Consider the following 24,763-nt stretch of genomic DNA (forward strand, 5'->3'; position numbering starts at 1 on the left):
ATCGATCGGTCTGGCCTGCTAAATACTAAAAGTTAAGCTCACTACTTTATATATATTTCTATTATCATTCTCTCTTATTCTGGTTTGTTAAAAGCTGGATCAATCTCTTGGAACCAAAAATTTCTTAATATTTCATGAATTATATGTGGTAAACAATTTTATAATACGATTGTACAAAAATTATTATCCACTCCATTTGGCACGGGATGAGGCATGCATACACATTATGAGACTATAATTAATGATATGATCATAATTTCTCAAAATGAATTAAAAGGTCTGTAACTTATAACTTTGATCGGAAATTAGAGAAATATTTAGTAAGTTCATAAAAGTAAATTCATAAACTGACGTAATGTTTGATATGGTACATCAACTTATAAAATTACTTTTATTCTAACTTAAATCTTATGTATCACGTAAAATTATGTTAATTTATAAATTTATTATTTTAAAATCTCTTTATAAATATGTGCCGTATGGAAAGGTGAGGCTAGGAGTTTTGGAGGATTTAGAGCATCCAAAAATGTCTATTATAAAAAGTAAGGAATTATGGAGGGGTTGGGTAGTAGCATTAAAGGTGAGCTAGCTAGCAAGGATTAAAGATGGCAATAATTAAGGCCTAATTAAAATCTAACTTGAGAAGAAAGAAATAGTTAAAGGACCTATTTTTATGGTCTGATACTTTTTGTGATGTGCAGCCACCAAAAGGGATACACTGTAACACTAGTCGATGACTCGATATCTTGCAAATTAGCGATAAAAATACCAATTAAATTGCTTTATTATGATGATCATTTGCAACGCTTGCTAGCTAGCTGTATCGATCATTTCCAAATTATCATTCTTGCCCTCTTGTTTTTTTGAGCAATCCTTGCATAAATGATGATCAAGTGCAGAAAAGACAAGATCAGAAACACACTCATCCCAAAAACCAAGAAAACCAATCCGTCTACATGAGCTTGCACTCGTGCGTCTCAAAAAAAGGAACGGCTAGCCTGAAAATTGTATGTCAAGTCTAATATCCTTTCTGAGTGAATAGTGGCGGGCATTAACTAGGAGTTATGTGCCCTTATATTAATTCTACTTTTTAATGCTATGACGTGTTTCATGATATATAAGTACTCCATTTAAGATGATCAACTCCCGAATTAAGTTATAACAAGAAATCCTTTTAAATTCATAACAATTTTACACTTAAAAAACTTACAACTAATTCTAATAGGCCACTTATTTTTACATGTCAAGGTGAGGGAAGATCTCTGTCTCTCTCTGTGTATACATAAATATGTCATATCTGAGATGAAAACAAATGATCTATATATTGTACATTATATATATATATATATATAGGTGTACTGTGTGTATATAAACATACAGTGTGAGTGAGAGAGAGAATTGTGTTCAAAGTGGAAGGCAGATTTGCTTTTATATACAAGGAGATAATTCCAAGGAAAGCAAAAGGGGAAGCAAAACGGGTCCCTCAGTGAAATCTTCTAGCACCATAATGTGGTGTAATCTGCTTCATGCACGTACGAGCTAGTGACTGGAATAAGCTACCATCTCCACCACTACTCTTCTATATATAACCCAGTCGCATTGACTGACCCATTTACAACGCATTAATCAAATCTCTGTGAAAAAGAGGCCAGGGGTCATGGAAGTTAAAAGAGTGAAGCCACAGCTTAAGAAAAACTTGTGGAAGCCAGAGGAGGACTTGATTTTGAAAAATTATGTGGAAACTCATGGTGAAGGCAACTGGGCTACTGTGTCTAAGAGATCAGGTAAAAGTTTTCTGAATCATCACTTCCCTTTGTAATCTACAGGAATTTCTCTCATCTCTCTCTCTCTCTCTCTCTCTCTCTCACACACACACACACACACAGGTCTGATGAGGGGAGGAAAGAGTTGCAGGCTAAGATGGAAGAACTACCTGAGACCTAACATTAAACGTGGTGAGATGTCCAAAGAGGAAGAAGACCTTATCGTTCGAATGCATAAGCTTCTAGGCAACAGGTAAGTGTACTTGCTTATATATATTACTAACTTACCTAAAAAACCTACTCCAAATTGTTTGGAAATCTTAGATATTACCAATATGCATGATTCATACTCCTTTTCTTTACGTACGTAGCTGAAATAAAGAAATGTTCCACTGTCACAAAGCTTTGACGACCTATATATTTTCGAGTACTGGAATTTATTCCAGCAAAAGTTGTATTGAAAGAAGCTTCACAAAACTTAAATTTTATTATCTCACTCTTATTCATCTTTCTTTCCTTTTTCTTTTTCTTCTATTTTTGTGACGCAGGTGGTCACTGATTGCCGGTCGGCTTCCTGGTCGGACAGACAATGAAGTGAAGAACTACTGGAATACCCATTTGAACAAGAAAAGCCTAATTATAGGCAAAAGAAAAACAACCGAACCAGACCACAAACAACGGGAAGACAAAGACGAGAACATGAACAGGGAGAAGAAAATTCGTCCATGGTGTACTGATCATTCCGAGCCCAGTGGAAGTGCAATATGTTTGACAAGAACCAGATCACAATCTGATCTAGGTCTGGATGAAAGGAACATGATTAATAAAGAAGAGAAAGATCAGGCCGAAAGCACGTTCACAAATCCCTGGATTAATATCGATGATCCAAACAGCTTCAACTGTGAAATAGAGTACCCAATGTTGATCACTGGAAATAGCAATAATAATGCAAGACTCGTCTTTGACGATGAGCCTCTCATTGCTTACTTGGATTCTTTCATCTTATTCGAAGCATTTGGATGCGATGGTGAAAGGGTAGGTAAGTGAACCCCTCACCCCCGGCCAGCAGTAAACGATCCCACCTGACAAAAAGAGCATTTAATGGTGGGTGGTGGATACTTGGGGGTTTGGGTAGGAGATCAGTGGGTGCCAGCAACTTCATGATCAAGAGTTGCAGTGCCATGTGCCATCCCCTGCACTGTACTGTTGTACTTGGGAGGCCAGTGGGTGCAGTTCATTACAGAATGGTGTATTATTGTATGCATATAATTGCCCACATCTACTTCGTACATTTGTACTTTTCAAAGCGCTCTCTCTCTCTCGATCGAAGAGTTAAAAATAAGTGGGAAAAGTAACAAAACATACTAAAACTAAACTAATGAAAAGTGGAAAAGGTAAATTAAGGAGCTTGCCCATGTGGCACTGGCAGTATCACAATATATACGAATGCAGTACTAGCAGTCGAGACCTCCTCGCGCGTCCTGGTTTGGTATCTGAAGACATGGTAACCAATCATCTCAATGGAGCCATAAAAGAGAGAGAAAGAACCGTCGACAAGCAAAGCTGAGAAAGCCCAGCTCCATTACAACCACTTCAACAATCAATGCATATTGCAAACTTGCAATTAGGTTTGCTTGCTGTGAAATGATAATATTATAAAATGAAGATATTTTTGTAAAATGATATTATTTTTATAAGATATTTTATAAAAATATTTTTCATTTAAAATATCATTATGTAAAATATTGTGTCTAAATCATTTTCTTGCTCAAACTCCGAACACAACCAAAATATCAGTCAATAGCGTACCGATGAATGATAATCAATGACCTTCAGCGTCAGTAATTACGTTGATAAAAGTAAAACTGAGCGTGCCCTAATAAATTTCATCAAAGAAGCCAACTCTACCCAGTTACTGAAATCCCCACCACCTATATACGCTTAAGAAGTTGGAAAAAAAAAGAAGACAAATGTTAGCTTACATTGGTGTTCCTATGTTCTCCCCTACGAGGGCAACCAGCCTCTCTACTTAATTGTTTGCAAAAGACGAAAATATTGGAGAGAACTTCGGCAACAAGAAAAGATTAAAGAGCAGGAGACGTGAAGCAAAATCAAGTCCTTCCCACTTCAACCGACTCTCTTTATTTTTCCTTCCCCTCTCCCAAAAGAAGAAAAGAAGAAGAACAAAAAAGGAATTGAAAATACACGATCGATCTCGATTCTTAACTGGGGATGTCACGCGCGCACCCCAGGTTACAACAATCCTTTCTCATCAAATCAGAGCAAAACATAAGAAGAATCATTTCATAATGGACTTTGGTGCTATTTGATAGTAAACTGATTTGCTGAAAAAATAAAAAAATCAGAAAATAACTCAATTACATGAGGGAAATAAAGCAGTGAATGTGTTTCTACAGATTTGACAGTACAAGGCTGATGAATAGAATAGGGGCCATGATTACAATACGTCATCTTGTTGAGTGTATAATAAGCCATCGTCAACAGGCAACGAGGGTGGGGTTCCGGGAGGAATGCAAGCCGCACCATTCTCACCAGCACATATGCACAAAGCCTCTGCATCTCTGAGGACCGAATCCAGGTCAATGTGACCACTCAGCTCGTTGATGAATTTCAAGAGCGTGTCAAAGTCCATCTGCTCCCCCATTATCCTATTACGATATCGCTTCAAGATTGCAACACATACGTACAGGTGGAAGTGCTCAGACAAATAATGCGTCCACAATACCTCCCATAAACGCATTGTTTTCTCGTATTCAAACTCCCTAGAAAAAGTGACAATATCATCATACCTCCCGATAAATGCATTTCAGGTGATTGTTATATATAAGGCTACATGTCCAAATTTTGTCATAAAGTGGAATAAGAGTACAGTTCAAAGGTACGTTGTGCGGTAACTTTAGGCATCAAAAGTTCGAAACATGTTACTCCAAACTTGTAAAAAGAACAAGAAAAAGAAAAAAGAAGAAGAAGCGGGATTTAAGAATAAAAAAACAAAAACAAAATAAGTTGGTCAATGAGTTATTTAGTCCCAACACAATAACTCTGTTTAGTTGTGAAGATATCATGGAGAAAAGAGAACCGCATTATCATTAAAAAACAAAACACCAACACAAAACTGCTCCACAAAATTTTCTTTGTTGCTCCCGTGTTTTTCCAACCATCCAACTAGATACGTCAAAGAGGTTCCTCTGCGTGCGTGTGGGGTGTGTGTGTGTGTGTGTCTGCATCGTGTGTCTGTGTAGTTGCCAACATATGATCCAAATTTCCTTGAGCTTTTTAGTACAAATCGCAATTGGAGGACAACATTGATTGTTCAAAGCAAATTCTCTTTCACAGGAGAAGAGGAAGGATGCAACCCACACCATACATTCAATTTCACTAAGCACATCAATGCCAATATAAAGGATTAGCAAAAACAAAAGAGCTGAAATCTTTAAAGAGCTAACAAATAAATTAAAGAGCTGACCTTTTTAATTGTATTAGAATCCAGCGAAAACAAAAGAAATAATTAAGGCAGTCGTTCTGCTCAAAATAGTTGTGCAATGGGCTGTCTAACAACTCCACTAACTGCAACAAAAATAGTGAGAATTCATTAGAACTGGCCTGGTTTGTTTTCATTTAATCATTGTAACTTTCCCAAACTTCCAAACAAAATGCAAAAAACAATTCAACTTTTTCAAATCTCAAAACAAAAATAACATTAAAAAATAATATTCTAACAATATTTTAATCAATTTTCATCTCATTTGATCTGTGTAACCAAACGAGGATTGATCAACTTTCATCTCATCTCATCTCCAAACCAACTGTTTTGCTACTTTTTTTTTTTTTAGGTAAACCAACTGTTCTCATCCAAAATCTGATCAACATCTTCAAACATGGTATTGAAATTTGATTCCAAATGTACATGTATATATTCACAGATTGTTTTTCCTTTTTACAGGCATGCACATTCACAGATTGTTATGTTGCCTCGTTTTCAATGACCACATGTATAACGATTCAAAATAACTAGAATGATGCTTTACAGAATATATGAGCACGCATTTACTGATTAACAAAAAAGAGTTTCATCTTATGCCTGTTTTAGGTAATTATTGTCAAATTAAACAAAGATTCCATTTATTAAGTTGATAATATTGAAGGAAGAGACTCACTACAGTAGGAGATCCTCAATGCCGTATTGGAGGTCTAAATTCCACCACAGGACCACATCCAACCATACCAATATTCATGAAGAAGAAACTGAAATATGTACATAAGCGAAAAACAAAATGCACGGAAGGAAAAGGGTTTTTTTTTTTTTTTTGGGGGGGGGGGGGTGGTGACTAATCAATATTATAATAATTAAATATTTTTTATTATATTTCAAATACAAAACATCTTATCAACATATTTTTCAATTAAAGACGTGAGTGTGCATGTATAAGGGCTGGTTTGGATAGTGAGATGAGATGAGAGATGAGTTGAATAAAATATTATTAGAATTTTATTTTTTAATATTATTATTGTTTTGGGATTTGAAAAAGTTGAATTGTTTATTATATTTTGTGTAAGAATTTGAGAAATTTGTAATGATGTGATGAGATGAAACCATCTCTATATCCAAACAGGGCCCAAGTGAAATGTCATAAATTCCAAATAGTGATTTTCCATCTTCAATCTAAAAAACATTGTTCACCTTAAAAGGTGCTGTTGCGGAAAAGAGAGAGAGCATATAAAATCAAGGAAATGAATTTGGAAATGATGGGTTGAATGGAGAAAACTAACATGTCATCATTTAAAAGAAATTACATCTTTTTGGAATCAAATCTTGAGTTAAAAATATCATATATTAGAAAAAAGAGAAAGATTTGAGCTAAATTTTGAGTTTTAGCAAACATTCATATAGTTTTTAGATTTTTTGGGGGAGACTATGGTTTTTCCTATTTTAAGGTTGATGGGCAGTTTTTTTTTTTTTTGATAAGTAAAGGTTGATGGGCAGTTTTCAATTTGTTTTAGGGCCAAAAAATTTTTAGACCTTTTTTGTGGTTTTGCTAGATTTTGGGGGGGGTTATTCAAAATTCTCGGAGGGAGGATAAAGAATTCTTTTTGAATTTTTTTAGGGGATAGGGCCATGGGTATGGGTTTTTATTAGATATTTGGAGGTAAATGATTATTTTTAGGGGGAAAGGGGTTTTAAGGTTTTTTTTGGGAGGCAGGGGGATGTCCCAGCCTAGCAACCCTACCTCTCCCCAGTGAGTCATAAAAGGCAATTAAAAACCACGTGTTACGAATGACAGCCAGCTCAGCCCAATTCAGTCTGCTAGATGCTGTACTAGAATCCTTTATTCTCAATAACACTGGAAGATGAAGACCCATTGACTTTCTTGCTTTGTTTTTTTTTATCAGTTTTTTTTAATAATGAGATCACTAAACAAAATCCTCAAAATCACTTGGCATAACAAAAAAACCACTGCAACTAGAGTGAAATTTTATCCTATTAAGTTTCATGCAAGCATCAGCTGTTCCACCGTCATGAGTTGCAATGAACAAACTCCAAATGGGAGAGAAAATAAAAAATAAACATTTAATGGAACAGATAAATAAATAATGCCAACTCCAAATAAGTCCAACTGTTCAAAAGCAAAACATCAGCTTAAAACAATCTTATACTCATTTGGCCAGGGAAGCAAAAACAAGTTGAAACATAAATAAAAGAATATGTTTATATTTGACATTGCTACTTGCACAGCAATCTGAATCAACTGATTTTGTTTTTCACCCCACAGAGAGAGAGAGTACCTTGGACAATGCAAAAAGTTGAGAGTGCATGCCGTTTTGGTCACGATTGAAATTGGGTCCAAGGCGTTCCATCAGGGCAACAAAACACCAAAATGATTCTGACTCATCCTCCATTACGAACAATATTGGGGACAGGAGATCACTCATACCCTGTAAGACAGCACAAAAATCTATGATGTGCAACAATAATATCCATCTAGGAGATTGGGCCCAAGCGTGTTCTATTTCTGAAGGCGGTTTGGGAATTAGAAGATTGATTACATTCAATATAGCCTTTTCGGGGGAAATGGCTTGGTGCTATGCCAATGAAAGAGATAGTATATAGAGAGTAGAGATAGATATGAAGTATGGTAGTTTGTGGGTAGCTAGAGCTCTAATGAGGTGAATGAGAGTTATGCATTCAGGATATGGAAGAACTGTAACATACGGGTCCTAAATTAGGGCTTAGAATTATTATTTCTAGAAATATTCTTCTCATCAGCCACTATTCACCACCTCACACCCCACACCCCACACCCTATGAAAAAGCTATAGGTGTGGGGTGTGGGAGTGAATAGTGGCTAATGCATAGCATTCCTCTTATTTTTAAGCCCAAGTGTTGAAGGCCTTGGTCTTGAGATATCACTCCCTTCAAGATTCAACACCTCATGGGTGCAAACAATCATTTGAGACTACACTCCCTAGTGAAAAGCCAACGATTTAACCAGTTTCGTGTAGGGAAACTTCCGAGAGTGTGGTGTACGGGACCGGAGTTTACACTGTAGAGATGGGTCCGAAGGGCCCTGCCTTGGAGAGGTTCCCCGACATAAAAAAAAAAAAAAAAAAAAAGAATTATTATTTTTATAATTATTATTATTATTTTAGTAAATATTTTATCAGATCAGTTTTAAAATAGTGATTTTAGTTGATTGAGTTTCTTCCACAATCTTCACTCCGTACATCCCTCCGTTTGATTTCCTAGTTTGAATAGTTTCCTAATTGGAAACCAACTATCACCTAAAAAACCCTCCCATAAATCCCCTCTTTTTCCTAATGCTTTTTCCTCCATCAAACCAGCAGCTCCCTTGCAGCCAAAACCTTCCCATTAGCCACTACCCATACTCACGGCCAAACTCATTCTCACAGCAAGCCCCACATCGAAAGCAGAAGCCACCGTAGCACTTTCTCTTCATACCAGACCGCCACCTCACCGAGAACTACGACAAAAGACGCCGCTGCCACGGTCAACCACAGAGGATGTCGGAGCACCACCCACGCTGCCCAGAAACTGCCAGACAGCCAAACTCCGTCGACTCCCCACTATTCCAGTAAGCCCACTACTGTCCGCCACCCTCCTCCTCTCTCTCTCTATTGCTTTCGGTTGACAGTTTCTCTCTCTCTCTCTCTCTACTCTCTCTCTCTATGCCGCACCATCTTGTTCAGAGGGACCCTCCAGTTGCACCACTGTGACCCTCGGCCAGCCACCCAGACCCACTGTCACAGTGGTTCTTCTCTCTCTCTCGGTGAGCATCTCACAACCCTCCTCTCCCATAAGCACGTGTTTCTCTTTTTATTTCTTTTGTTTCAGCCTTTCCCAGAAAGCCCATGCATTAATATTGTAATTACATTTATGCCCTTTTAACCCTTGTTGTGTAACCTCCCGTAAACACTTTGAAAAATCTTTGGTTAAATTACATCTCTGCCCTTAAGTGTCTATGTCAGATTTGTGTCTTAACTTGTTCTGTACGTGGGCTGACTTCTCACATGGGCCTTGGGCCTTCCTATTTTCTAAGGGTGTTGATTTCATAAACTAGTGTATTGTTTTAAATGGGCTGACTTCATGTGGAGCTTAATGTTTAAATTGGCTTGTTGTATTTACAGAATATATTCAAGGGATTTAAAGTATATTTTAAAGTATACTATTGAGCCAATTATTTTAGTTAATATTCCCATTGTCTATTTAGTTGGATTTTAATAAAACTATTATGTTATACTTTAAATAGAAAATCAAGGAATATGTTATGAGTTTTAAATAACATTACTATCTATTAATCTTAGTATAGCTGAATATTTATTGAATTATCTCTATGGTATGATTTTAAGTAATTAGAATGCTAAGACACGTTTTTCTAGAAAAGTTAGCGACAATTAGTGCCTCGTATAGGTCACGAGCTAAGACGAGAGATTGTGGAAGCAGCGCTAAGGGGTAAGTAGCATGATCATAATTATATGTGTGCTGTAATTATTTTGATTGTGAATGAAAAATGTGATGTTTACTTACGGTACGCTATGAGCCAATACAAGGTTAGCCCTTTTCACGAACCTTGATGAATTATGATGATATGTTTGCAAATGAGACTATGTATGCTATGTTGATATGATTGTTGTTAGATGGATGAGATGTTACGAAAATCAAATGTACGCCACATAATGTTTAGATCACGTTATGCCATGCCTATGTTATGCTATGTGGTGTAAGACTCATATTAATATGCCATGTATAATGTTGTGCCATGCACAAGAGTATGCCATGTCATGTAAATTCATGAAGTCAAACATGTTCTCATGCATTGTGAAAGTTAATAAGAAAACACATGAATGACAAGTAAGCTTTAAGACTGGCCTTAATTTTTAGGTAGATGTGCAAGCCACAGACTCAAGTGTGGTCCACCACATGCAAGCTAATATGTTTTGAGGTGACACGGATCCAAGCGTATTTCACCAAAGGTTATGATATAAGGTGCCACGAACTCAAGCGTGGTTTACCATATGCTATGAGGTGACACAGACCCAAACGTGTTTCACCACAGGTTATGATATGTTATGTGGTGCCACGGACTCAAGCATGGTTCACCATATGATATGTAATAACACGGACTCAAGCTTGTTTTACTACATGTTATGATATGTTAGACGGTGCCACAGACTCAAACGTGATTTAACACATGCTATGTGATAACACAAACCCAAGCATGTTTCACTACATATTGTGATATGTTAGACGATGCCACGGACCCAAGCGTGGTTTACCCTATGTTATGATATGTTATATACGGTCAATGACAATTGGACCAATGCACACATGTTATGATGGCTACTAAGTAAGCAAAAGACAAGATGAATAGGTTATGTACGAATGATAGGAATTGCATGGAGTTAGTCATTCATGGATCTACGTTACATGTATTGCCATGATTATGTTTGATTCTGCTTATGTTACTAATGAATGATCTATATGCTATGTATATGTGAGACGATGTATGTAAGTTTTCAAAATTAAGTCTAATGTTAAACTAAGTTGCGTTTACAATATGATGTGCTATTACTGAGTCTTGGACTCATTTGTTTGTTTCTTTGTTTTTATGTTTTGCTGTCCTAGATGATGATTTCATTAATACAAAGCAGGAATGCCAGGGGTAGAATAAATGTCCAGAGACTTAGTGTATGATTTAGACATTTAAGCAATGTTGGTATCACCTAGAACTAGCTTATGTCATATCTTTATTTTTCAGCTTTTATGTTATGAAAGACTGTCATGCTAGTCAAGTTTTATGATCCAATAGATGAGGTATTTTATGAGAGTGAATCTCTTTACCGGACATCATGTTATGAATGTACGTAACATTCTTGACCTACGGGAAGGGGTGTTCCAAGAACATCCTATAACATACGGGTCCAAATTTAGGGCTTAAAATTAGTATTCTTCTTATTAATTTAGTTTAGTTTATTTTATTATTTTAGGAAATATGCTATCAGATAAATTAAAACAGTGATTATTTCCCTGTCAAAATCTTCGTATAATCATCCATTACGTTCCCATATTGAAATAGGTTTCTAGTTTGAAACTAAACCCCAACTCAAGCTCTTCAAAAATCCTCTTAGTGTTCGTATTCTCGTAGGAATAATTTCCTAAGTGTAGCCAACTTCAAACACTAGCATATCTCCTAAGGACTCACGCCATTTCCCTCCCCATCATCTATAAAATCCCACGAAACCCTGATTTAAACACACAAAAAATACCTGGAGGAAGAACCCACTTTCGCATAAGCTTCCACCCTAGGACATCAGAGCACCACCCACGGTGCTAGAAACTGCCGGCCAACCTAGTCCCGTTGCACCCACTCCCTCAGGTAAGCCCCTGCCGTCGCACTCACCCTTCCTCCCTCTCGGTTATTTGAGTTTTCAATTCCATCTCTCTAAAACTCTCTTTCTCCCTCTCTCGGTGTCCCACCACCATAGGGACCTCCCAGTTGCACCGCCATTGCGTCCAGCCACCAAGGGCTTCTGTCGCACTCAGCCCCTCTCTCGGTAAGTTATCGCGCGACTCCCTCCCACATTCACGAGCTCTTTGTGTTAGCTTTGTGCTTTCCAGAGAGAAGCTTTCTTTTTAATCTGGAATGGGCCCGTGGGCCTTAAGTCCATTCGGCCAAATACCCCTTTAATTTCTAAGTGGACTGATCCTACACATGGGATGGGTTTTATTGTAGTTAGCAACTACTATAATTAGAGTGGGCTGAATCAATGTGGGCCTGATATTATTTTGGACTCGTTGTAGTTCACAGAAAAATCCTCATGTCTGCTCTACGATGGTCTTGGGCTTATTCCAGCAATAGTTAGCCAAAAACCTTAACAGGATATATTTAAAGGCTTTAGTATATATTAGAAGTATTCATTAATTTTGCATGGAAACAAGATAACTACTATGTTAAATTCCAATTGTGTATTTAATCACATAAAGAACCACGACACGTTTATCTAGAAAATTAGTAACGTCCAATACCTCGTATAGGTAACGCGCTACAAGTTGGAAACCAAGAAGCAGCGCTAAGAGGCAAATAGTATGATCATATAAATGCTTGCGTACTGTGAATATTATTGTTATGTATGAAAATATGATGTGCTTATGATGGTTATCTACGCTACACTAAGAGACAAGTCAAAGTTAGATTCCTTTCACGATCTTTGATGAAATATGAGATTATGCTTGAATGAATGAATTTTTTGTTTGATGGATTGAATGTTACTAAAATCATATGTAAACCATGAGATGTGCATGTAGTAATTCAAGCCAAGTATGCCATGTAATATTATATAAGCCCTGCTCATGTAATACTTCGATCATGTATGTCATGTTCATGTAGTACTTAGATCATGTATGCCATGGAATGTCATAAAATATTCGTTTTCATGTCATGTCATGTTATGCTATGCCATTTACAAGACAATGTCATGTTATGCGATGCCACGTACAAGAATATGTCATGTAATTATATGTCATGAACAAAAATATGCCATGTTAGAAAAGTTCATGAAGCCTAATAAATTCTCATGCATTAAGAAAGATAAGAAGTTTTAAGATAGTGCCACGGATCCAAGCATGGTTAACCACAAATTATAACAAGTTATGCAAGTTAGGTGAAACACGGACTCAAGTGTATTTCACTTCATGTTAAGACAAGATAAACAAGTTATTATGCATTCATGTTACATGGTTGCCATGATTATGTATGTTTCCGCTCATGTTAATGATGAATCGATATGCTATGTGAATCTATGACAATATATGTATGTATGAAAAGTTTTTCAGAAAGTTATGTTACGTGTATGATTGTGAATCCATGATGCTGTATGTATGTTGTGAAGAGTCTTCAGAAAGTAAGTCTATGCTAGGCTAAATTATATTTTACGGTATGATGTGCTATACTGAGTATTCGACTCAATTTTGTTTGTCTTCCTGTTTTCTTCTGTCTAATTCTCACAGATGGTGATTATGATTACGCAGAGTTGGATGACCAAGAGTAGATCTAGTACAAAGACTTAGGAAGGAATAAGTGATATTCACACAAGAACTAGATTTCTTTTATGTCATTCATAGGATTAGTTTACGTTATTTTACTTTACGTTCAGTTTTCGAAACAATTATGTTCAATTCAGTTTTAACATTTTGAAGCTTTTCAATAAATGAGGTATTACGAATATCTTTACCGAGCATTATGTGATGTATGTTTTGTAATATTCCTAACTTACGGGAAGGGGTGTTACACATCCGTACTCCCAGGTACATCCGAGATGAGGCAAGTGATGGACCCAAGTTAAAGTTCTAGTATGATATATGGTGCAAAGGTCAGCACCTTAAAAGAGCTTTCCCGAACCTATTAAATATATCCACGGCCAAGGAAGCATCGGTGGTAAACAATTATTTGTGTTAAATGGCTATTCCTGTTGAGAAAGGGAATTTATTTGTGATAGACTGGGAGGTGGACCATTTTACCTCTTTAATGCTTGGCTGTATTCTTTTAGATTAAGACAAGGTGATGAAGACAAGATGCGTTTAAAGTAAATCATTATACAAGGCACTAATCCCCCACATCAACGTCACTTTTCCATGAAAGACTATTTGGAGTGGTGCTTGCTCGAGAGCGGATTTCTTTGTATGGATGACCACACTAGGGAAGATAATAACCTTGGATAACCTACGGAAGAAACATGTAATCTTGATCGAGTGATGTTGTACGTGCAAGTAGAATGAGGAATCAGTAGATCTTTTAGTCCACTGTGAGGTAGTTAGCTTGTTATGGCAAGCTTTTCTTACTCTTTTTGGGTTAAGTTGGGTGATTCCTAGACAGGTAGTTGATTTGTCAGCATGCTGGAAAGGCTAGTTTGATAATCATCACAGTGAACTTATGGAAAATGATCCTGATTTTTCTGATGTGCATTTGGAGGGGAAAAAGAGACCAAAGTTTAAAGATAGCACACGATTGTGGAAAAAACCTCAGGGCTTTCTTTTTCAGTTCTCTTTAGCATTGGATAGAAGCCCACTGATATCTTTCTAGCTTTAGCTTCCATGATTAGCTTCCATGATGATGTTTCTCTCTTTTCTTTCCCTCATTAAGTGTATGGTGTGTACTTCTTTTTTTTATAGGTAAGATAAAGTTTTATTGAATCAAGTAAATAGGCATAGCCTAAGTAGACAGGAAGTAAAAGGGGAGATAAGTGTATGATGTATACTGTATACCTCGATAATGCCTTTGTATCATTTTCTTGACGATCTTACTTATCAAAAATAGATTAAAGACTTTTATTTGGGATGTTTCCATACAACTTAACCAACCAAAACAATCATTGAAGGATCTATGCAAAATTAATATCAAAGAAAAAAAGTTTCTTCTTCCATACTTTATTTCTTTGGGCATCCTCTTGTGTACTTAATGGAGCTTGCTTCAATAATTTTCTCGTTTCTCTTTCTAGCTCCTTTTTAGGTAACGATGTGTATGCTGTTTGTATACCTCCTGTATACTTGGGCCATGCCTATTTACTACTGTTGATAAATTGTTGTCTTACTTATAAAAAAAAATACCAAACAAAAAAAAGTTCTGGCAAAATTCACTTTTCACAATAAAACATTACCTGACAGTAACCAAGATCGAAGTTATAGAACGAGTATGTTAGTAGAATATCACGTAACAGATTCACATTTGCATTATCTTCCCCGTCATAGAAGGAGAGCGATCTGTCAGTCCTTACCTTTAAAACAGATAAAAAACAGTAACTTAAAAATTTGTCCTTATATGTTTGAACTCGATTTGTAAGTTCAGAAAAACCGTGCTAGTTTAGGCCTACCACATCTTTTTCAATAAGGCCTTTTCTCTCCCTAAATTTTGTAAATCTTTTTGCCTGTTCTGAGGAGATACTCTGCACAGGAAGATATGGATACATATAAGGCCATATATAAATCATAATCAGGAGAAATAAGAGAACTTTCCAAAAAAATCACAGGAGCTTGATTTAAAAAGAGGCAAAAGAATTTTCCATCCATATCTTTTTATGGATATAAAAAAAAAAGAATTTACATTTTTTTAATATAAATGTATTTAAAATATAGGTTTTACTAACTTTCTTCCACACCCTTAAAAAATAATTTTCCTGTTTACAGTCTTAGCTTTGTTGCTTACCTATGATGCACTTTATAGGCAATCTTGCAAAGGAATGGTGAAAAAGGACTAGAAACAAAACTCAATGGGATAGGAATTGAAAATAGGAAATATAATTACATGTGTGCTTGAGAGAGCGTGCACATGGAAATATGCACATACATGAAAATAAATCCAAGACAGCAAGAAGAACAGGAGACTAGTATTCATTACACACCTGCCACTGCCTCTTTATGGTCTCATACTCTGACTTTTTAATCAACCTAAGATATTGCCTCTCGGCATATGTTGAATCAAAGAGATGGTATCCCAACACGAACGCCCATGCCTATATTCATTTTGAGATTTCAAAGAACACGCTGCATATTCAGTTAAGAAAAATCACTTGCCTTAAAAATACTATTATGTACATACCTCTTTCCGCAATCCATGTTCGAGTCCCCCATAGAATATTCTCTTCCTTAAAGCTTTTGAATCCATGACTCTCCCTTCAGAATCCAAGAAGGTGAACCACTGCAACAAGAAGTAGAACTTCAATAAAGCAAATATGATTGCACTCCATATGTCTAGAATTACTTTTTTTCAAAAGAACAGAAATGAGATAGAAGCTACTCTTCGGTTTAGCGATGGAGCAATTGTAAAATGTTTGAATAAAGAAGAATTCAAATTTTATGAAATGACAGACATCTACTTGGTAGAAATACGTTGCAATTTTCAATAGAACTTATCCTCAACAAAGCCCAGCTCTTACCTCTTCAGGCCCCAAAGGTGGCTGCCGTGGTTTTCCCCAAACTAGTGTCAATTTATCAACCTGCCAGAAAAAAATTTGACTTGAGATGCCGAGAAGGAAAGAATCTTGTGTCATCAGGTTAAAAATTGCATCTTAAAATTTTGTTTAAACTCCTAAATCTTAACAAGAAAAGTGTATCAAAATTAGCAATCATAGGTCCTCTCGCAACCCCACCATTATGCTCTTTATAACTAGGCGTGGCATGAAGTGAGACATGTCAAGGATCCAAGCAGAGGCACTCATGGTACAAATAAAAATGGTAGTTGTTTTCTGTAGGTAAACTGATAGTGAATTATTATTATTATTATTATTATTATTTTGATCGGTATTTTATTATTTTTTTTATAAGTAAAATGATAGTGGATTATAACCCTTGCTAAATTTATTCCCAATCTCTGGTATCATTTGGCTTACTTTTACTTTATGCACTCAGAAGTATTGGAAGGCAAGAACAAAAACTACATTCAAACAAGTTTTTTTTTTTTTATAAGTGATATGTTAAAAAACTACATTCAAACAAGTTGGCAAGGTCCTGCATCAGAAACGGCATAGAGACACAACACACCCTATAGTTCAACTCAACCTCTAGCATTTAATAAGGGAGTCCATACGCCTAAATAGGTGTTAACATTTCAATGTCCTTGATCTTCATGATTTTCTTGTTTCCATTTCTTCTTCCTAAATAGGTGTTACCTCTTGTATACCCTCTTGTATACTTGGGCTATGCCTATTCTTATTAATACAATCATTTACTTGTAAAAAAAAGGGAGTCCATATATGCTATTCCACTAAGGTGAGAAGGAAATTCAGAAACTCATTCAGAATACCACATTTTCATACAAGGAAAGAAAACCAAGGAAAGTATAAGTAGTTAATAAATCAACAATGGAAACAACTTTTTGTCAATTGAACTCCAAATAGATTTTAAACAGCTCCTAACCACCATCCTTCATCAGGGCAGCAGAGATAATTACCAGCCTATATATGATTATCTATTTTACAAAACACAAACAGACACCAGTAGCAACAAGTGTATCTTTTAGCGAAAGCTAGGGAGCAGGAAGTTTTCAACTTACCAATATTCAGCACTGGGTTTGGAATTTGTGAGCATATTGAAGTTACAAGAACGCACAAACGTGTTTACACATTGTAACCCATTAGAAATACATCCAAGTATGGTAATGAATGCAACTGTTGCAAGCATAACTAATGCTTGTCACTTCAACCAGTAAAACTCCCATCCTCATTGGATATTCCAACTTGATGGATAAAGAATCAAGGTTGATAATCACTCTAATAACTAATTTTCATATGTGATACAGTACTCTTAAGTAGAGAAGAGAGCGAGCCCAGGAAAACAATTGTGCAAATAAATAACCAGGTCATACCATGTGTCATCCAACAAAATTTAGACTGCAAACAACCACAACATAACAAAAAACTTACAGAGCATATGTTTGCCACGAAACAATCTACAAGTCCTTGTGGACTAATTACCATAACCGAAATAAAAGAACCCCAGATATTAAAATTTAACAGAAGGGTTCCTTTCAATACCTCCTTACAATTGACTAGCTCAAAAGTTCCCAAATTGGTGGCAGCTTCTTCAACAAGATTGTGTTTCATATAAGAAATTTTCTGTTTAACAGGTATAGATGTCTGTATTAGACACTCCTGGAATAGAGTTTCAAATTCCTCCAACTAAAATAATATGAGCTTTAAGTGAAACCAAGAGAATAAAGCTCTGATCTGAACCATATATTCATTCACGAAAAATTTGCAAAGCTTGGGAGATTCAGGAAAGATTTGTTTTTTTTGTAAGTTATGTAATCTCATTAAAAAACGCATACAAGTTATCTGGTAACCTGACAAGAGAAAACATATTCAATAGGAAAAAATTAACAGCAGTTCAATAATTCTTCTCAAAAATTTGAAAATTTAATTACCGAGATTCATTATTAAAAAAAAAAAGTTTCACAAGCTATCTTGTATCCTCACAAACACATCTCAAGCACTATTCTCCCTTTCGCCTTCCTTGTCCGCTAGCTGGTTCCATGCATGTTATACCTCATCAAAAGCACATAAACGAAAAGCACTCTAATATGTCCAAAAGGACTGATAAATAACTAATATTAAACACAGACTAGAAGACCTAACTTATTAGTCTGTACAGTTTCCACTTCCAGACAGTGTCTAGATAATGACTAGTGGTTGTTTGACCACAGAAAACTAAATCCCAGCAGTTAAAGAGACTACCGATTTCTTTTAATCATCCAAACATGGAGGGTGAAAAAATAAAGTAGAAAGATGAGGATAGTGAAAACACACACACACACACTCACTCGCAATAAACAAGAGGATGAGAAATAGAAAAAGGATGCCACAATTCACTTTTAAAGTTATAACTACAATAGAAAAAAAATTATAAATTTGGTAGGATAAAACAATAATGCACCTAAATTGGGAGATTAATTATAACACCCCAATCCCACATAGGGCGAAGGAATAACTCACATAGGGTGACTAAGTTATAGAGGTAGTCATGAGTGCTAGGTCCCATATTGGTTACTTACTAGGTAAAATTGGGCTTTACAAATGATTCTAGGAAAGCTTTTTGACTAGTATATTCTTTGGGGTTATAGCGCAAGATGTGCTAACACTTGCCCAGATTTTTATAGTAAGACTAGATTATCTAGAAAGGTTTCCACTTCAAATATGAATACTAAGCATAGCACTAAAAAAGAATACAAATCTCTACACACAATTTCTCTCAGTACAATTTCTCTTGACAATGGAAAAAAACACTTGTTCTCTCCGCTGAGTTTGGGTGGTCCGTGATGGCGTTATACGACTGAGCTCTAGGGTGTTGGTGTGCTTAGGATGGGTTTTTCAAAGGACATTGCGATAGAATCAAAAAAAATTTCACTTGTGAAGGAGGGGGGTCTCTTGGTTATTACAAAGAGAAGCTGGAGGGTGGTGACAAAGCTGGTACTGGGACATTCAACGGTGCAATGGTTGGCAAAGGCCTTGGAGAATTGCATGAAGGAAGAAAAGAAAGATTGCTTCACCACAGTCAGGGAAGGCAGTCCCAGTTTTATTTTTTATTTTTGATAAGTAAGAAAACTTTATTGAATCAAATGAAACTAGGCAATGCCCATATACACAAGAAGTATACAAGATGAGACACCTAATTTAGGTGGATTGGCTAATACGGTGCGTTGAACTTAAAACTGATAGGGGGTGGGCTTGGAAAGAGGTGGACCTTGTGTGGGCTTGGGCAAGGGAGATAGGCAGCGTAACAAGGATTTAGGCCAGTTAGTTGATGGCCCTAGTCAGTTAAGAGGCGCTGTAAGGGGGGGCCAGACAAAACAAGATGGGCCAAATGGGGGGAAAAGGGGGGGCACATGACTGGGCCTCAGCCCGTGGGGAAAAAAGGGGGGAGAGCCTCAACCCGTCCAGACCCTTCCTGTGTGGAGAATTCGAAAGGGGGGTGACCGTTGGCCCACCATTGACAGAAACCTTGCAACCCTGCCAGGAAAAGCATTGGGTGCACTTGACCAGCTGTGGGACCATCAACAGAGGTCCAAAAGGCACTGACGATGGTGGTGGAACTGACGGCAATGATGCGAAATGGGGAAAAAGAGGATCCTGCCACCAAGTGTCGCAAACATGGCTTATTGTGGCCAGAAAAAGCCGACAAACGCTTTGAAAGCATCACCTACCCAGGCAGAGGCTCCGCAACAACCTGAGGAGCACCTCGAGATGTTGTCAGAAAGAGATGGTGAGGAGAGGCTGGAATTCGCTAGGGATGTTGTCAAGGATGTTGCAGAGAGGCTATCTCAGATGCTCAATCCTATCGATGGTAGTGACGAGGGGATGGTTCTTGAAACACAAATGATAACTCCACTCTCTGGAAATGATATGGGTACTGTGGTCGAATGGGAGGGCAGAAATTTGTTTGGGAAGGAGGAGAGGGGGACGTCATCGAATTTGCGTGGGTTTCTAGAGAAGGGGAGTTCATCCCTCTGAATTGTATGTTACCAAACGAGTCCAAATTGAGTGCTCCGCAAGGTAAAAGAAATTCAACATTGTGTGGAAATGGAGTGTGTGGGTTTTGAGAAATAGTTTATGGCTCTTCTCACTGTCATAAAGGTGGGTCACTTTCACCTTAAGAAATCTGGAACCAAGAAACAGCGAGAGCTTAAGAGACTCAAATAGTCATTATGAGGGCAGCTCAAGCCGTGATAGATCCAAAAGAAAAGGGATTGTATCTCCTTTATGAAGCCGAAAATTGTCTTGAAATGTCCGCGGTTGAATGAGGCAAATAAGCATCTTCGTATAAAAAATTTGCTTCGGGAATGGAGGGCGGACTTAGTATGTTTACAAGAAACCAAGCTGAAATTTGTTTCCAGGAAAATAGTGCGAAGTGTTTGGAGTTATCCTTATGCAGATTGGGTCTATCTTGCATCGAATGAGCCTTCGGGTGGAATTTTAGTGATGTGGAGAAAATGAAGGATTTTGTAGGGGAGTATATTGTGACCAGCTCCTTTAAAAGTGTGGTAGATAATTTTTTGTGATCTTTTGCAGGTATATATATGGCCGAATGTAGACAATATCAGAAGACTATTATGGGAAGAACTTGCTGAAATACATAGCTGGTGAGACCTTCCATGGTTCATAGGTGGAGATTTTAATGTCATAAGGTTCCCCAGTGAATGATACAGAGATAGCAGGATGCGCCCAACAATGATAGAATTTTCAGAATGTATTTTTGACTTAAATCTGGTGGATATTTCTCTCATGGAGGGCTCCTTTACTTGGTACAATAATCAGATGTGATCTCGGCTAGACAGATTCCTAATCTCATCGGATTGGGAAATGCATTACTCAAAGGTGTGTCCAAAGAGGTTGTCTTGTCTTTGCTCGGATTATTTTCCCATCTTGTTGGATTGTGGTGGTATCCAATGTAGGTGCCAATATTTTAAATTTGAAAACACGTGGCTTAAAAGTGAAGGCTTTGTGGATAGGGTAAGGCAATGGTGGTCATCTTATCAATTTCATAGTACCCCCTCCTACATAATTGCAGGCAAACTAAAGGCTTTGAAGAATGATCTAAAACTTTGGAACTCTCAATCCCTCGGAGACATAGGGGAGTGAAAGAAAACCATGGTGGAGGAGCTACAGGAGTTAGAGAAGATACTTGAGGATAGTCATTTTCCCAGAAGAATTATCGCAGAAGGCAGAGATAGCTTCAGAGTTGGAGAGATTAATTTCTCTAGAGGAGATCTCTTGCCGTCAGAAGTCAAGAAACATTGTGATTGAAAAAAGGGGACCGAAGCACACAGTTCTTCCACAAAGTAGTTAATTCTCATAGGAGAAATAATACCATTAAAATGTTGAATATCAATGGTATAGACTACATGGAGGCTCCTGTGATTTGGAATCATGTGGTGGATTTCTTTGAACAGCTGCTTACATAACGAGAGGGGTGGAGGCCAAAGCTTGATAGACTCGATTTTGACTCTATTGAGCCACATACAGTGTCTTGGTTGGAGAGACCTTTTGAGGATGCGGAGGTCTATGATGTAGTTAGAATAATGATTAAAGACAAAGCACCGGGTCCAGACGGCTTTTCGATGGATTTTTTCCAAACATATTGGGAGATAGTGAAAGAGGACATAATGAATGTATTTCAAGAATTGTTCGTGGCTGGGAAGTTCGAGAAAAGCCTAAATGCTACTTTTATTGCGTTGATCCCGAAGAAGATCGGAGCATCAGAGGTGAAGGATTATAGGCCCATTAGTCTCGTTAATGGGGTGTAAAAAATTATCTCTAAGGTGCTTGCAAACATATTAGGGGAGGCCTTGGCTAAGATAATTAGGAAGCCACAATGCATTTGTAAGGGGTCGACAAATCCTGGATTCAGTCCTTATAGCCAATGAATGCCTAGATAGCAGATTAAAGTCTGGTATCGTAGGGATTATATGTAAGCTAGATATGGAGAAGGCATACGATCTGAAAACTTGGAGTTCCTTCTATATTTGTTGGGGAGATGTGGTTTTGGGGAGAGATGGTGTACGTGGATCAGATGGTTCATCTCAATGGCAAGGCTCTCAGTTTTGATTAATGGCAGCCCAGTTGGTTTCTTCAGCAGTTCTCTTGGCCTAAGACAAGGAGATTCATTGTTCCCACTTCTTTTTGTTATCATCATGGAGGCCCTTAGTAGGATGCTATCGGCCGTGGTTATGAACAGTTTTGTGGCTGGATTTTCGGTTGGTAATTATAATCAGGGCCTTATTACTATGCTTTGCACTAAATGTTGGCTCACCCGATTAAGCTCTTGGCTAAAAAAGATTTGAAGACACTCCTCAGGCTACTACTGAATTGCACTTTCCATAGCATTTGTGTGAGCTATCGCTTACTCAACCTGCACAAAGCTACTTCAGTAGCTTTACCTTTGCTATAATTTCCTGCGAAACTTGATCAGATAGAGATAGGTAAAGCCTTAAGACCAAAAACCCTACGACTTTTTTTTTAGTATCTGCCATAGCTAGTTGGAGGAGTGAGACCCATGACACCCATCCTACAATATCCGATTTATCTCATTTATTATTTGCAGATGACACTAATATTTTGCGAACAGATTAGGGGTGGTCATTGGTAAGATAATCTCAAAGCCACAAAATGCTTTTGTAAGGGGTTGCCAAATCCTGGATTCTGTCCTAATAGCCAATGAATGTCTTAATAGTAGATTAAAGTCTGGTATTGCAGGGATTATCTATAAGCTAGACATGGCAAAGGCATACGATCATGTAAACTGGGACTTCCACCTTTATTTATTGAAGATATGTGGCTTTGGGGAGAAATGGTGTATGTGGATCAGATGGTGCATTTCAATGGCAAGATTTTCAACTAATATTCTGCGAACAGATTAGGGGTGGTCATTGGTAAGATAATCTCAAAGTCACAAAATGCTTTTGTAAGGGGTCGCCAAATTCTAGATTCTGTCCTAATAGCCAATGAATGTCTTGATAGTGGATTAAAGTCTGGTATTGCAGGGATTATCTGTAAGCTAGACATGACAAAGGCATACGATCATGGAAACTGGGACTCCCTCCTTTATTTATTGAAGAGATGTGGCTTTGGGGAGAAATGGTGTATGTGGATCAAATGGTGCATTTCAACGGCAAGATTTTCAGTTCTGATCAATGGCAACCCAGAGGGTTTCTTTAACAGCTCTCGAGGCCTAAGATAGGGAGATCCTTTGTCCCCTCTCCTCTTTGTTGTCATCATGGAGGCACTGAGTAGGATGTTATCCCCTGTGGTTAGTAACAGTTTTATGACTGGTTTTTCAGTGGCTGATCCAAATAGGGGCAGTATCTCAGTTTCACATTTACTATTTGCAGATGACACACTCATTTTCTGCGAGGTAGAACAAGACCAACTTAGGGCACTGAAGGCGCTTCTTCTTTGCTTCGAAGCAGCATTAGGTTTGAGAGTAAACTTCAATAAATCAGAATTAGTGCCAGTTGGGAACGTCAGTACTGCTCGGCAATTGGCTAGTACACTTGGGTGTAAGGTCGCTTCTCTTCCTATAACATATTTGGGATTACCATTGAGGGCTACATCACGGGTCTTATCTAGTTGGGATACAGTTATTGAGAAAATAGAACGAAAATTGGCAGGGTGGAAGAAATTATATTTGTCGAAAGGAAGCCGGGTGACTCTTATCAAAAGTACCCTCTCTAACTTATCAACTTCTTGTCTGTTTTTCCAATTCCAGCTTGCGTGTCGGCACAGATTGAAAAACTACATCGTGATTTCTTATGGAGTGAGATGGGGGATGAATTCAAGTTTCACTTAGTAAGCTGGGACAATATGTGCAGACCAATTCTGTCAGGTGGGTTGGGGATAAAGAACTTAAGAACGTTTAATCGGGCACTTCTTAGGAAATGGCTTTGGAAATACAATAGGGAACCATAAACTCTCTGGAAATTAGTGGTAGATTGCAAACATGGCAATTTATGGGGGGGTTGGTGTACTAGAGAGGGGAATGGGTCCTATGGTGTAGGGGTTTGGAAGCAAATAAGACGAGGGTGGAGGGTTTTCACTCACCTTACTAAGTTTATGGTGGGGAGGGTACTCATATACGATTTTGAATGGACATTTGGTGTGGCGAGGAAGCTCTAAAGGATTCATTCCCATCCGTTTTCCGTGTGGCATGTGACCAAGAAGCTTCGGTGACAGACCTCTTGGTTCGTTCAGGGGACCAATGGAATGTCACATTTAGTAGAGCAGCCCAAGATTGGAAAATAAACAGTTTTGAGGCCTTCTAGTGTATTCTATGAAGCTAAACGGATTGGGGGACGATAAAATATGGTGGACTCCTGTAGGTGAGGGTACTTTCTCGGTTCCCTCCTTTTATAAGTCTCTTACACTTATACCAACTACTCAGTTCCCATGGAAAAAATTGTGGAGGAATAAGGCGCCTCCTA

The 24,763-nt window shown here is 37.6% G+C and overlaps 2 protein-coding genes across 3 annotated transcripts in view; one reads left to right on the forward strand and one right to left on the reverse strand.

Annotated features, from left to right (window-relative positions):
- Window positions 1-1,459: 1,459 nt before the first annotated feature.
- Window positions 1,460-3,069, forward strand: LOC108995584 (transcription factor TT2-like). Its single transcript, XM_018971174.2, has 3 exons — window positions 1,460-1,784; window positions 1,887-2,016; window positions 2,312-3,069. Exons 1-3 carry the CDS (start codon window positions 1,658-1,660, stop codon window positions 2,808-2,810), a joined length of 756 nt encoding a protein of 251 aa, XP_018826719.1. The 5' UTR covers window positions 1,460-1,657; the 3' UTR covers window positions 2,811-3,069.
- A 971-nt stretch (window positions 3,070-4,040) lies between these two features.
- The window catches only part of LOC108995647 (TBC1 domain family member 17-like), a 28,239-nt gene continuing 7,516 nt past the window's right edge, over window positions 4,041-24,763 (reverse strand). Inside the window, exons 8-16 of one of the 2 annotated variants that reach the window (XM_018971236.2) lie at window positions 17,826-17,906; window positions 16,230-16,289; window positions 15,893-15,991; window positions 15,696-15,806; window positions 15,168-15,239; window positions 14,955-15,071; window positions 7,569-7,718; window positions 5,251-5,351; window positions 4,041-4,546 (exon numbers count right to left, since the gene is read on the reverse strand). In XM_018971236.2, the coding sequence (XP_018826781.1) occupies window positions 4,222-4,546; window positions 5,251-5,351; window positions 7,569-7,718; window positions 14,955-15,071; window positions 15,168-15,239; window positions 15,696-15,806; window positions 15,893-15,991; window positions 16,230-16,289; window positions 17,826-17,906 (1,116 nt within the window). In that variant the 3' untranslated portion in view covers window positions 4,041-4,221. The remainder of the gene's footprint in view (window positions 4,547-5,250; window positions 5,352-7,568; window positions 7,719-14,954; window positions 15,072-15,167; window positions 15,240-15,695; window positions 15,807-15,892; window positions 15,992-16,229; window positions 16,290-17,825; window positions 17,907-24,763) is intronic. The other variant, XM_018971237.2, reaches the window with a different exon arrangement.

The sequence above is a fragment of the Juglans regia genome, chromosome 1, assembly GCF_001411555.2.
Source record: "Juglans regia cultivar Chandler chromosome 1, Walnut 2.0, whole genome shotgun sequence".
Taxonomy (NCBI): domain Eukaryota; kingdom Viridiplantae; phylum Streptophyta; class Magnoliopsida; order Fagales; family Juglandaceae; genus Juglans; species Juglans regia.